Source organism: Excalfactoria chinensis, chromosome 3 (assembly GCF_039878825.1).
Source record: "Excalfactoria chinensis isolate bCotChi1 chromosome 3, bCotChi1.hap2, whole genome shotgun sequence".
NCBI classification, from domain to species: Eukaryota; Metazoa; Chordata; class Aves; order Galliformes; family Phasianidae; genus Excalfactoria; species Excalfactoria chinensis.
In genome coordinates this window covers 42,842,421-42,856,298 of record NC_092827.1, presented here as the reverse complement: position 1 = coordinate 42,856,298, position 13,878 = coordinate 42,842,421, and the positions used below count along the sequence as shown (strand labels likewise).

The 13,878-nt window shown below is 38.1% G+C and overlaps 1 protein-coding gene across 1 annotated transcript in view; it reads left to right on the top strand.

Annotated features, from left to right (window-relative positions):
* The window catches only part of LAMA4 (laminin subunit alpha 4), a 44,202-nt gene that overhangs the window by 16,291 nt on the left and 14,033 nt on the right, over nt 1-13,878 (top strand). Inside the window, 8 exon segments of the mRNA XM_072332193.1 lie at nt 298-460; nt 1,890-2,023; nt 3,096-3,267; nt 5,342-5,473; nt 6,546-6,688; nt 10,133-10,268; nt 11,430-11,570; nt 13,024-13,157. Coding sequence (XP_072188294.1) covers nt 298-460; nt 1,890-2,023; nt 3,096-3,267; nt 5,342-5,473; nt 6,546-6,688; nt 10,133-10,268; nt 11,430-11,570; nt 13,024-13,157 — 1,155 coding nt within the window.

The window sequence follows — 13,878 nt, the reverse complement described above, 5'->3', positions numbered from 1 at the left end:
AGAACTGCCCATTAGTAGTCTTAACTGTCTGGTTCTGTCCCTGCTGAAATAAATGGAAATTTGCTTTGCTTTTACAGATCCAGGAGCCATGGGGACATGAGGGCGAAGGGAAAGCATCTGTAATTTTTCTGTTTCTTTCCCTGTAGAATAACAGTCTTCTAATGAGGGGAAGGGAGAAAAAAAAAAACACCTTCCTGGAGCTGGAGGCTTGCTGATGTCGTTTGTGGGTTTTTGGTGTTGTTTTTTTTTAAGTCTAGCAAACACAAAACTCTCTTCTCTCACAATTTCCTGCTGCAGGATTGGAAGACACGGCAAAATGTTTTTAACTATACCAAGTCTTAGCAGCACATCGGAAGAAAAATTCATCAAAACAGGAGAGAATCTTGGTCCTAGCTCTCTCCTGAATTTGGAACCTGAAAATACGGTTTTCTACATTGGCGGAGCACCTCCAGACTTCAAGGTTAGTCAGATAAATACTGCATATTCAGAGCTTAAATAATACTTGCTGGGCTTCCCTTTTAACACAGAAATGATTAGAAAATGAAATGTCCTTACTTAGTAATTTATTATCCTAAGACTATCTCTTCTATCTACAGCAAAAGCTACTACTTTCTCCAGTATATCATGCCATACAGTAGGATGATCAGATTTCTATTAGCTATCAGTAAGGCTTTCTGAAAAGTAACAATAAAAGTGATTATATATTTTTTAATTAAATTGCATAAATCAAGGCCTGGTAGCCCAGCTCAGAAGGGCTACGTCATCACAGTCAGCATGAGAGCCTCATTTGCCTGTCTCTGTGAGGCAACTTTTCGGATTTAGACAATATTATCATAGAATCATAAGATCACCAAGGTTGGAAAAGACCTAAAAGATCATCCAGTCCAAACGTTAATTATGAATGATCTCGTTATTAATAGAAAATGTACCACATAACCACTCAAAATCTCGTACTTAAAATAATAGAATAGCAGAAGAAACAAAAAGAAAAAAAAAAAAAAAAAAAGAAAAAAGAAAAAAAAAGAAAGAAAAGAAACAAGATACTTTGCCAAAGCACAGGTTCTGTGCTGCAGATGAGAATCTCACTCTCTCTTACAGCTACATATATTGTATGCATATATTGCTGCATTCCTGTTACTATTTTATTGTAATCAAAATGGAAATAATGAGAAGTCGAATAAAAGTTGCTCTCAGTGATCAGTCTCTGAAGTGCATGCAAGAGGTGTTATTACTATCACACCTGTTCCACAGGGCAGAGTATTTTAATATTAAAAGAATTATTCACTAATGCTACCAGATTTATTCTTCTGTATCTTTCACCAATGTGGCTATTTAAATTCCATTTGCAGTGACCTTTGCTAAAAGAAGGAGTTTCTATATCCTGAAACTGTTTAAAATAATACCTACTGAAGCTTATACACCGGTGCAGTCTTAGAATCCAAGTATACTGAGTTTAAAGTGCTTTTTCATTCTTTCTCTTTTGTCATGGTAGGAAATTTTCTTTCAGGGAACAAAGAATGTCTATACATTAGACATGAAGTATCTTTTGAGAGATTCAAGTACTTCAAGCAAGATTTAGGATTAGTCAAATCCTAACTCTTCCTTTGTCCAAGTGCACTCCCTTCAAAACCACCAAACTACAAAAACAGTTCTTGCCTCACCTGCCCCAATCTTCTCTCTGTGAAGATATCTTTATGCTCCATATGCTCTTTTTTCATGTATGGAATATTATGGCTAATGGCTGTATCTTAATATGGACTGCAATTGCTATTCTAAGGCAGCAATATCCCATTTTTTCACAATATGAGGAGTACAGAGAAAAACTTGATCCCAGGTACAAATACTTTTGAGATAACCCAATATCCTTTTACTTCTCTCTTTCTGCACAGCTCCCTCCTAGCTTGGACTTGCCTGGCTTTATCGGCTGCCTGGAGCTGGCTACCCTGAACGACGATGTGATCAGCCTGTACAACTTCAAGCATGCCTACAACATCGACACCACCACATCGCCACCTTGTGCCAGGTAGGGGACAGTCGCACCATTGCTTCTCGTTTGTAGGAAGTGCCACTCCCGATAGTTCCAATCTGTTTCAGACAGACCTGTTTCAGACAGGTGATGCCGAGTTGTCCAGAAGGAACTTTGCCTCTTTTAATTCCTAGTTGTGTCAAGAAGCTGAGTTTAGATATTTGCTCTCCATTCATTCTCTCAGAACCTTGTTCCAGCCTTGGAAATGGAAGTGTGGAGGGAGTGTTTCAGCTATGCCATGAGGCAGGAGCTAGACTCCCACTTTCCCTGGACTGCTTGCCAAGGTCAGGGTTGCTCCTGCCCTAAATCACTTCCCTGTAAGTGATACGGCCACAACCAGTTAACTCCAGCAGCCTGGTAGACTTGAGGGCACTCCCACGCCCAGCTAACAAAGTCAGTACAAGAAGTTACCTTTCAACCATACACTCTGAAAGCCATAGTAAAAATCCCCCAGATAAGCCATAAGCACATTGGGAAATACGGTCCTTAAAGTAGAAGTGAACATTTACCACAGCATTTGTTTGGCACAGGCGAGAGTGGGCATTTTGTTCATACAGTGCTAGGATCTCTCCATACACAAAACAGGAGAGAATCTTGCAGATTTCACTGCAAGGGAACTGCAGAGGGAACAGAAGCTGAGAGCTGCTGCCCTCCAGGTCAGTGCATGTGGCCCATTCCTTGTCTCCTCAGAAGGACCCATTCTCAATTAAAGGCCATGGAGAATACAAATGGATTTCTGCACAAACCAAGCAACCGCTTGATAGAAAAATATGCATATCCTTATAATAAGGAGGTGTCATTTCCCTTACGAGGATCAGCAAAAAAATTTCCTGTCCTTTACATACAGCACATACACCTTCAAATCTATACATTTCAGAAGAAAATTCCCAGAAAGAATTTGATAGAAGGAGTCACCAGCCTCATCACTTTCAGGGGAAAGCATCAGTTCAGAATAATAATTTCAAGAAAGTACTTTAATTATAAAGGCCCATAAATTTCTCCAAATGAGAATGGGGACCATAGTGCTGACGCTGTCGATTTTTGCTTCCCTGACTGTTTTTTTCCATAGAAATAAGTTGGCTTTCACTCAGAGTCGAGCTGTGAGTTATTTCTTTGATGGTTCTGGCTATGCCGTGGCAAGAAATATTGAGAGGAGGGGAAGATTCAGCCAGGTGACACGGTTTGACATTGAAGTTCGAACACCTACAGACAATGGATTGATCCTGCTGATGGTTAATGGAGTGAGTATCAAATTCTTCTGGTACTCTTTAGCCATGAGTACCACAAGTTCTCCAGTACTTGCAATATCACGGGAAATACAAAATATTTAAATTCTGTAAAGAGGTAATACCTTTGTGTTCATCTAGTATGTAATATATATTGGGAGAGAACTGGCATAGGCTTTGCAATAAGTAGAGCTGGACTCTGCTCTCATCCAGAAATGTTTAGTACTTTCAAGTGGTAATGCCACTGTGATGACCCTGTGATGATACATCACTTAAGATCAGATACATCACTTAAGGTCATCACTGCAGATACATCACTTAAGATCATTTAAGATCTTTGTTTAAATGCGAATGGACATTCAAATTTATAGAAAATTTCTGTGAAGTAGGTCCTATAAAACAGTCATTTTGTGGTAGCTGCCACTTTATAGTTGTGTCTCAGGGAGTGCTAGAGCTAAATAGCTATTTAAGTTACTGAATATGGAAAGTAACCCAAATGAAACAGCTAGATCCAGATGTTGCCAGCTTTTCAGATGTTTGATGGTGATGCAAACTCTGAAATGCTTTAAAGAAAGAAGACACTGTATGCAAATATCCTCTGAAGACAAGCTCAGATTTTTTGTTTGTCTTTTGGCATCTCTACATCAGACTCCCAAGTTTGTTGTGGATTACAGCTTGATAAAGACACAGAAAACAATGTACTATGTTAATGCATACCGCAGACATACATTGGTCTACACACCAGCACGTACCACCACAATGAGTATTCAGAAGGCAGCAAATCCACCCTCAGAACAGCTGCTTTTTAGTTTTCACCTTAGCTTGCACAGGAGAGTTGTGGAGAGATTTGCCCTGCAGCATAGCATGCCACCACTAACATTTGTTCTTAGGAGAATCTACATTAAGTAACTGCTGTTCAAAGCTTTGCAGCCTCAATTGCAGATCTTCTAAGCAAATATGCATGGAGGATTGTTGGACATATGTGCACTTTGTGTATTACAGTGAAAAGAGTGATTTGTGGAAGACCATGCCTGCTCACAGACACTTTTAGAAAGATTGTGTAAACTGCCCCATTATTCCATTCTGCAAGGACAGCTCATAGTTACTATAAATGTAATCCCTGCTTAATTTTCAAGTTTAAAGTTTTCAAGACAAGCCTAAGCTGTATTTTCATTTAAAAGCACTAGATTAAGACCGACTTTTATTACTTCAAGTAATGACTTCTGAGTGTGGAATAATTTGTGTCAGAGATGTTAGTCCATGGCCTCTACTTGTTTTTAGAGTGTTATTGTCCCCATGTTTCCATTAAGTGTGGGAACAGCAGCAAGCACACTCAAAGAGAACACAAACAGTAGGATTAAAAGCATTAACCCAGATCCGCAGTTACTGTAAACTGTCCTTTCCGCATTTTTTATGTTCAGATTCAGAATGATACAAAGTCTGTGCTACACATCTTCATTTCAGGCCCTCCCCAGAGGTGTCCTGGAGCTTCTGTTTATAAAATCTAGAACACTCAACAACTGAAGAGAACCCAAACCAAGAAGCAGGAGTAGTCGGGAAATCTAGAAACCAAATATACAGTAAATACACTCTACCTATTGCTCAGTCTTCATCAAACACAGTGATCAGGGCTGTGAAAAGAGATAATGCTGTGCTGTTATAGACATCTTGACAGAAGCTGCTGATGCAGTCCCAACTACTCTAGCACATCATTGTTTTTACCAGGATAGTATCATTCCTTGGGGCATGTGCTATTACTTTGACAGAAAGTAGATGTGTTCACATTACAAATACTTTGCTGGTGAAGAATATTGACATACCTGTCCTATTAAATACAATTTCTCCAGAGAAGCATTTCACCTTCAAATATGTGGTGTTTCTCAAACGATTATATGCCTACATACACATATGTTATGCATTAATCCAGAAGTTCTGTTCTAGTTTTGGAAAAATATGACCTTTTCCCAGTAGCCTGATGTTTGTGATGTCAGAAAGTCTCATTACAGTGTTTATTTTTTTCTTAATTCCTGACACAATCATAGTGTTTTTCTGACTGTTTTTTGTTGTTGTTTTGTTTTGTTTTATGTAGAGTATGTTCTTCAGTCTAGAGATGCACAATGGATTCCTGTACCTCCGCTATGATTTTGGTTTCGGCACTGGCCCAGTGCTGTTAGAGGACTCCATGAAGAAGGCTCAGATTAATGATGCCAAATTTCATGAGGTAGGAGATATGGGGTTACATTCACAGCCATGTGGTTAACTATCGTGGCAGCTCCAAAGCACCCATGATTTGTTCCAACACCCATTAGAAGAGGAAAAATATGAGAGGCCAGGTAGTGATGCAGAAGTGGGCAGAAGAGAAGAGTAGACTCATACCTCACATGTAAAAGAGCACATCATTCCTGTCAGCACTGAGCCACTTGGTGGGGTTCTCTCCCATATTCCTGGTGAATCGGTGCTTGTAGGCAGATTCTACATACTGATAGACAAGAACAGGACTTCTCATGGGGGGAAAAAAAAGAAAAAAAGAAAAGTATTTGAATTCAGATTGAAACTATTGCAGTGATAATTACATCCTTTGAATATACAATTCTCCTTAACTAAAAACATGGCATGTTGTTAACTTGACCGCCTTAGTTAAGCATGTTACAAAATGTATTTCCCATTTCATTCAAAGTACAAATTATTCAGTTAACAATCTTTTATATGTGGATAGTATTTTATCGACTTAGGGAGATCGTAAACACCAAAGTGTATTGGTTTTAAGAGAATTTACTTTAAGCCGGTGTTACTGTGACAATGGCAACAGCAATAGCAAATTCCCCCTAGTGGCTTGTTGTAAATGTGATTCAATGTAAATTCAAACTATAGCAACAGTTACTGTTCTGCTCAAATTTTTAAGTAGGAATACAATATCCCTTTTATGCTTTGACAATACATTGAGTTTTTATAGAAATCTGCCCTATCTTCTTGTATACATCATGAAAGCACTGCAAAGCTGATGGAGTTTATCTGTTTGGTGCAGAGTAGAATTTGGTATAGGGGTAGTTTTATATGAATTTAATCATAAATGAAGTATCCTGTTTCCTCAAGCATTAGCGAAATTGTGACATGAAAATAAGTTCCCTATTAGTATTGACAGCCCATCCTATTTTACAACCAACTTTTTTGATAAATGAGAATAACTGTTCAAATAAAAAGTCATAAAAATACTATTGATCTTGCAAAATCACCATGACAACTTACCAAAGGTGACATTTTAGAAACTTTTAAGAACATGTTTTTCTTTTCAGATTTCTATTATATATCATAATTCCAAGAAGATGATCTTGGTAGTAGACAGACGACATATAAAAAGCGTTGACAATGAAAGAACAGCTATGCCATTCACAGACATCTACATTGGAGGAGCACCTGCTGAGATCTTGCAGTCCAGGTTAGGATTTTGTCATTATCTTCATGTAATTTAAGTTGCATGTGCCGAAAGGCTTACAGTATGTCACTGTTATTTCTCAGGAAGCATTTATTTAATGCGCAGGTGACTGAGCACTAGCACAGGTTGCACAGGTTGGTTATGGAGATTCCCCCTTTGAAAAGACTTGAAAGCCTCCTGGACATGGTCCTGGGGAAGCATCTCTAGGTGTCTATGCTTGAGCAGGGGTTGGACCAGATGGCCTCCAAAGATCACTTCTAATTTCACCCCTTCTGTGAGTCTGTGTTTTTCCTAGCTTCAGCACCTTGTGTGAAACAACCCTTAGGACAAACTTCAAAGCTTTTTTTCAGAGTTCCATGGTACCAAAGATTAGGATGGATCCTGCACAGCTAAATTCTGCTGAAACTGGTCCTGTTTCAGTTAGGTTAACAGAAACTGTTATCTTCTTAAAACAAAAAGGTAGTACTAAACACATGAATATGTAGAATCATTATTCCTTCTCACTGTGCAAAAATATCTTTGTGAAATGAAAATGCATTAGCTGAAGGATCAAAACCCTTCACCAACTGCATTTTCAAATCTAAAGATAATATCTTTCCTACTGTGCACATCAGTTCTGTTGAATCTTATTTTCTCTTTAGATTCAAGTCAGCTGGCTCTATGTGGGTGTCGAAAGAAAATAAAAGTCTCATTTTCCTATCATACCATTTGACAGTAGCCAAGCTTAATCCCAGTGAACCATAATACTCCAATTTACTTAATGGTAATCCACCAAGGCAGTGTCACACTCTGGGAGATCAGGGCAGATGCTTGAAGAAGGGTGTAGCAGGAAACATGTGTTCCATTCAGCTCAGAGATTCAAAAGGGCTCTAGCTGCTAACAGAAATACAGGTTCTCTTTAAAATAACCTTGATATTTTAAAGAAGGAGGGGTTAAAGACAGTAAATGTTGCAGAATAATTACTAGGAATTACTGGTAAATCTCCTGAAACTTTATTTTGTTTCCAGGAAACCCTTTTCTTGGAATTGATAAATAATGAGATGTAATGACACACACTTACAGATAGCGACAAACCCCTGTAAAAGAAATGATACCTTTTGATCCCATGTAATTAATTGAACATGAAAATAAAATGGGGTATAAGGGAGAAGTAGCCCATGCAATATTCATAGCTCTTCATAACGGTTTGTCATAAGGGCTACTGAAAAAAACTGGTGGGTTGGAGGAAGGAAAGGCTGCAGTGGATTATAAAATGCCTGGAGAAGGAAAATAGGACATAGTAGTAACTCCTCCATTTTCACACAATAAAAGTTCTACAGCACATGCCCAAAGGATCTCTCTTAGGGTCAATATCAAATACATTAATGATTTAGAGGGGAAAAAAAGGAAAAAGGATAGTGAAAAAGACTTTCATTAATCAAGCCTAGAGAATACTGAAAATATCAGAAGGATGTGGAAATACATGCAGTTGAGTAGCCCCATGGCAAATTAAATTTGTTCGCAAGTAGAGGATACAAGATGAATCACATGAATTATGCCTATGGTTTTCCAAATGTATTGTGGTCATTCTACAAAGCACCTGGAAGATAATTAAAAACAAACAAAAAAAGCAGTTGAATGAACAAGTGGTGTCAGAGAAAAATAACAGGCATTATAAAAATATGGTAAAAGTATTATAAAAACTGGAAATGTATATTGAAATGATTAACACAGAGCTGCAGCTTTGCTTCGTATATCAGACCCACCTTTGTTCTCAAGACAAGGCTGAACAGCAAAAGATATGATTTGAATGTGGTGACAACTTTCCATTTCCAATGGGTGCATAGTTTGTTATTAGAACTGTAACACTGAAAAAGTGCAACTATCTGGCTAGCTACCATTGATACATACGTTTCCTTTTCTTAGGCAGGTTGACATTTGATTGACATCCGGGTACAGGAGCAGGGCAAAACTAGCTGTAGTCTTAAAGGAGAAGTTTAATTTTTCTTCAAAGCAGTATATTTTCCTTCATTTTAACAACACTTTATTTTTCTCCCACTTCACACTCACTTCATGAAGCAAATGCTTAAGTGGAGCTAGGAGTTCTGAGGGCTGGGAGATGTGAGAACAAATTCAGAAGGCATTTCTCTTTGTCTTAAACCAATCTTCTTCAGTTATGTTTGTTTCTAGAAAATGTTATTAAGTTAATGGCCTGTTTGCAGCTTCTACATGATCAGTCAGAGTAGAGGCTAAACTGACTGACTGACTCACCACACTTTGATCCACACACTGTGATCCAAATCCCAGTGAGAACGACTGGAGCCTTCCTGTTCATTTAGCATTCCTGCTGATTTCACTGAGCAGCAAGTTATGTCCCTACATGTTCCCCCTCTCACCTTATTTCAGACATGTGCATCTGAACTATTCCACTTGATGGTTCATTTCAGCCAGTGTAGAAAAGCAAATATTTCCAAAGCTTGATTGGTTTTTCATGTTTCCCTTGCCTACCTTACAATGGGTAAAGCATAGAAAACTATCTCAGAAGCAGATGTCAGCACTGTCAGTATCATCTCATGTGAGGTGAGAACCCAGCATAAAGACTGTCTACATGTTTGCCAAGTCAAAACTCTGAATTTCACATTCATTCCTTCAGTGTATTTGTTCCCTGATTATCTCCTAGACTGGTACCAAGTAAGCCCCATGTCATTCCCTGTTCTGTTACAGACCCTCTCCAGTTTTTGGCAAATTTCTTCTTCTTCATACAGCTTGAATATAGGGAGGATAAATTCTGTGATGTTTGTCCTGTGCTGTAATGCTGTGATGTGTGGTGAGGAGTGGAGTAGAAAAACTTTGAGCAGTGAGTAGCAGCAGCTGGGATACAATATTGTGCTATGCACCTCAAATCTGGCATAGAAAATATTCTTGAAGCCCACCTAGTGCTCTAATTTAAAACTATGTCAACCTATTCACCAGCAATCAGTATTTACTCTTACTTCCTTGACCTCTGTTATTAGTTCTTGTTAAGAAATATGGATCCATTTGCTTCCCAGAATAAGAATGAAGCTTGCCAGTAAGAGCAAGAAAGGAAAATCAAAACAGAACATTTCTAAAATGATAAATGAAGGCATAAACCAATTTATTTTTACCATACGTGGGTACAAACCCATTTAGAAATATGTCCTTTTGTTTCAGCAACCATTTTTATCTTCTTAAGTTATTCTGTATGTGTTTTCTCTCTGAATTCTCATACACTTCTCCCTGTAACATTTATTACAGCTGCGCATCTTGACTTTTCAAAACCACTGATGTGGTTAAAAGGCAGTTTTACATAAAGATGTAGGAATTGGGCACAAGTGAGGCAAACGACTGAAGCTCTTCCAAGTTTTTTAGAACACCTTGGCAATAAGTGTATACTCTGGAAGGCAAAGAATATGTAATTGCAGCTTGTTTGACATTGTTTTTCAACAGCATTAGTTCACATCTGGCAGGAATTAATGGCTTTAAAGGCTGCATGAAGGGTTTTCAGTTCCAAAAGAAGGATTTCAACTTGTTGGAAGAACCAGGAACCTTGGGAATCAGCTATGGATGCCCAGAGGATTCACTGGTAAGTGTAACTTAATTTGTGAGGTAACAACAAAAATTTTGGCAATGAATGAATTCATGAGCTTGTCTTTCACTCCAAACAACGGAAGGTATCTCTTCAAAAAAGGAAATGAAAACGAATTTATTTTGTGTGTGTATGTGTGTGTGTGTGCACATGCTAAGACCGCTGACAAGCTATGCGATTTTCACAGAGAACTGCAGGAGCAGGCACTTTACTTGACACTGTTATTATATATGAGACTGTAATATGAAGGCTGGATTTGCAATACATTGTGCTGTATTCTGAATGGAAATATTCTCAGGTAGATTAGTTTTTAATAAAGAAACAAGGAGAATTGTTCTCAAATGTGTCCTACTTCAGGTGTTTGGGATGAAAAAACAGCAAGATATTCACCCTTCTAATGAGCTACAAAAACACCTCTTTTTGTCAATCCAGCTCTACCTTTGTGGTACACAGGCCAACTGCATCAGCTTTAACACTGAGAAAATTGTCATTTATTTTCTGATGCTTTCCATCATTCATCATTTGTTCATTACAGTGCAAGACTGGTAAATCTAAACAGTTTTTGTGCTCTTTATACTATGGCCATGACTATCTAAAGCCACACTGAGAATGCATGGAGATGAAGGAGATCACCACTAGTATAATTCATTGCTCAATCTCACCTTCTATAAAGGAGGAATGCAATTTGGGCAACTGCAGTTTGTCCTGTCTCAGACCCAGTTTTCCTTCTCTCTCAGAGGGCTGAAGTCTGCTGTGTCCAATCAGTTCCCCACACCAGCATTCAGTGCAACACGCTAGCATGCTGGAGTAGTTCTCAGTGCCATACAACTCAGATAGAGGCTTAAGCCTCGTCTGCTTCTAGGCTTCTTGCTCATTTGTAATGTCAGCAGACATAGGATGAGGCCAAGTATCCCAGGAAACTAAAAGCAATTTGGCTTACACTGTCTAAAATATCTGTACTTCCTTATGATTTTCACAACATGCCAGGGAGAGCCTCTGAAGTTAGCTTAGGACATACAGAAGAAAAGAAAAAAAATGGAATTTTTATAGAAGAACTGAACTGGTTTAGTCTTTAAAAGAAAAAAAATAACCTCATGCTTTTTATCATCTGAATGTTTTATGCAGTTTACATGTAAATTTGTTTTGTTTAATACACAGATATCTCGCAAAGCGTATTTCAATGGAGAGAGCTTCATTGCATCAAGCCAAAAAGTGTCCCTCTTAAGTGATGAATTTGAAGGAGGCTTTAATTTCCGGACATTGCAGCCCAATGGGCTTCTGTTCTACTATTCTGAAGGAGTGAGTACATTTTTCTTTACTGTTTATTTTATTTTTCCTTTGGATTGTTTTCCAGGAGAATATTATGGGTATAATAGAATGTCTCACTTCATCTTTTAATCATAGAAAGCAGTCTGCAGTATAGAAGCATTCCTCAGTGTCCTCATTTTCACAGTTCTTATTTGATCCACAAATGAAACTCTGCAATGCCTAGACATTATTTTAATAGAAATTCACATTGGATCTTACTGCACTGCAATCCCTATTTGGACCTGTAGATGCTACTAAAGTACAAATAATACTAAGGGCCTGAAATCTTCCTTCCAGGGGCAACTCCCTACAAGCAAAGACAAAACGTTTGTTTGGATTAATAGGATGTTATTCTGAGGATAGCAGAGTTTTACAGAAACCAGTCAAAAAACTGCTTATATTCCCTCTACTTAGACCTCCGTGCATGACCAGGAAAAGCTGAACCTGAGAATGGCTCCTTGCAGCAATGGGAAGCCAAATTGCTCAAAATATTCCCTTGGAGAAGTGCCATGGGCAGAAATACAGACTTGCACTCCTAAAATATTGAGTAAACCAGAGTGATTCCAGAATTCTGCAGTTTCAGACCTCTATCAGCAGCATCCATGAGCTCAGATGATGGAACATTTGCAGCCATCTCAAAAGTCTTCTTAGCCATACTTGCAGAAGATCATAAGCAGTGCAGCAAGGAAGGCTGTACGACACCTAAAACCACTCCTGAACTTTTCTATTTTACAGTGTGGAATATTGTCTTAAATTGAAACGATGTTGGTTATCCATGCTGCTTGCATAAATGAGACTCTGTGCACTGCTTTTAACTCAAAAGCTCTAATCCTTTGAGATGCGAAGTGCCCTGTTTAAGAAACAGAGGTTCAGCAATTTAGTACTTGACAGACTGAGACAGCATGATTCCTCTGAGTGCACGGTGGCAGTGCTTGTGCTAATGAAACAGATAATATTCAAGCTATGTGGCATTCTGATCCCGTATGCCTGACCCAGATAAAGGATCATATCTCTAAGATAATTTTGAGTGACTGAACATGTCTGATTAGAGGGAATTAAGAAAAGAAAAAATGCATTGGTCTTATGACAGCAGTAATCTTGCTAAGAGCTGAGCTGCTCTGTATAGTACCACAGCAGTCGTGCCAGAAGCACAAATGAAATGTAAACATCATACTTCCATGCTAGGTAGAAAAAGCTCCTGTGACAGATACATGAAACATAATCAGCAACAGAATTCCCAGAATTCAGGCTTAAAAAACCACAATATCAATTTGAGATAATCTCCTGTTTTGGTTCTCAGTTTGTCTTTGAGCAAGAGACAGTAAAAACAGGAAAAATAGAGATAAGAAATCTTCTCAGCTGGAGAAAGTAATTCCAACAGGAAAATGTACAGAACTGTTAACTTTCTCTCTTATTTATGAAGGTGTTTTTGTCTGTATTTCAGTCAGATGTAATATCCATCTCTATGGACAGAGGTGCTGTTGTTTTAAATGCAAGTGGAATCAAAATTCAATCACCAGACAGAAATTACAACGATGGAAAAACTCACTTTATCATTACTTCTGTCACACCAGAAAGGTAAAGCTGTCCAGCACCTTTTAATCCCTACCTTTAATATATATATTTCATGTAAAGAACATGTTATCACATAATATTTTCTTTCAAAGTGATGGGATTTTCATCAATATTTTTAACTGAAAGCCAAAATCTCTGGCTGCAATTTGCTCTGTGACCTGAATATGAGATGTTGGGAATTAAAACTAAAAGAAAAGAATTGTGGTTTTAAAAGCTTAGTCCTTTTTTGTCCTCATGTATGAAAGCAGTTTAATATAATTAAAAAGTAGCATGAGATTCATTCTTCATCAGGATTGATTATTCTGATTTGTTAAAGCAATCCCAAATTGACCCTGAAATAATTGAAGCATCTTCAGAAAAGGCATTCATTAGGGATATACAGAATGGAACATTCAAAATACTTTTAGTACTGAGAGATGCAAATGTAAGATTAGATATGGCAGTGGGGAATAAATCTATGTACTCACTTATCAGAAAACTTGAAAGCACGGTTTTACTGTTGCTTTCTGTGTTTAGAATTTTCTTAAGAAGGTCAAATAGACAAACAATCTTTCTTCAAGAATCTTGCCTCTGCAGATACAATCAGGTCATGCTCAACTTTCTAGCTGAAAGGAAGGTTCGCACCTATGCTTTCTAACATCTAAGAAATGTGGTTGAAAAAGATGCAAGTAAAAAATAAGGTGCCCCAGAACAGCACTGAGAGATGTCATGTTTCACTGAGTGC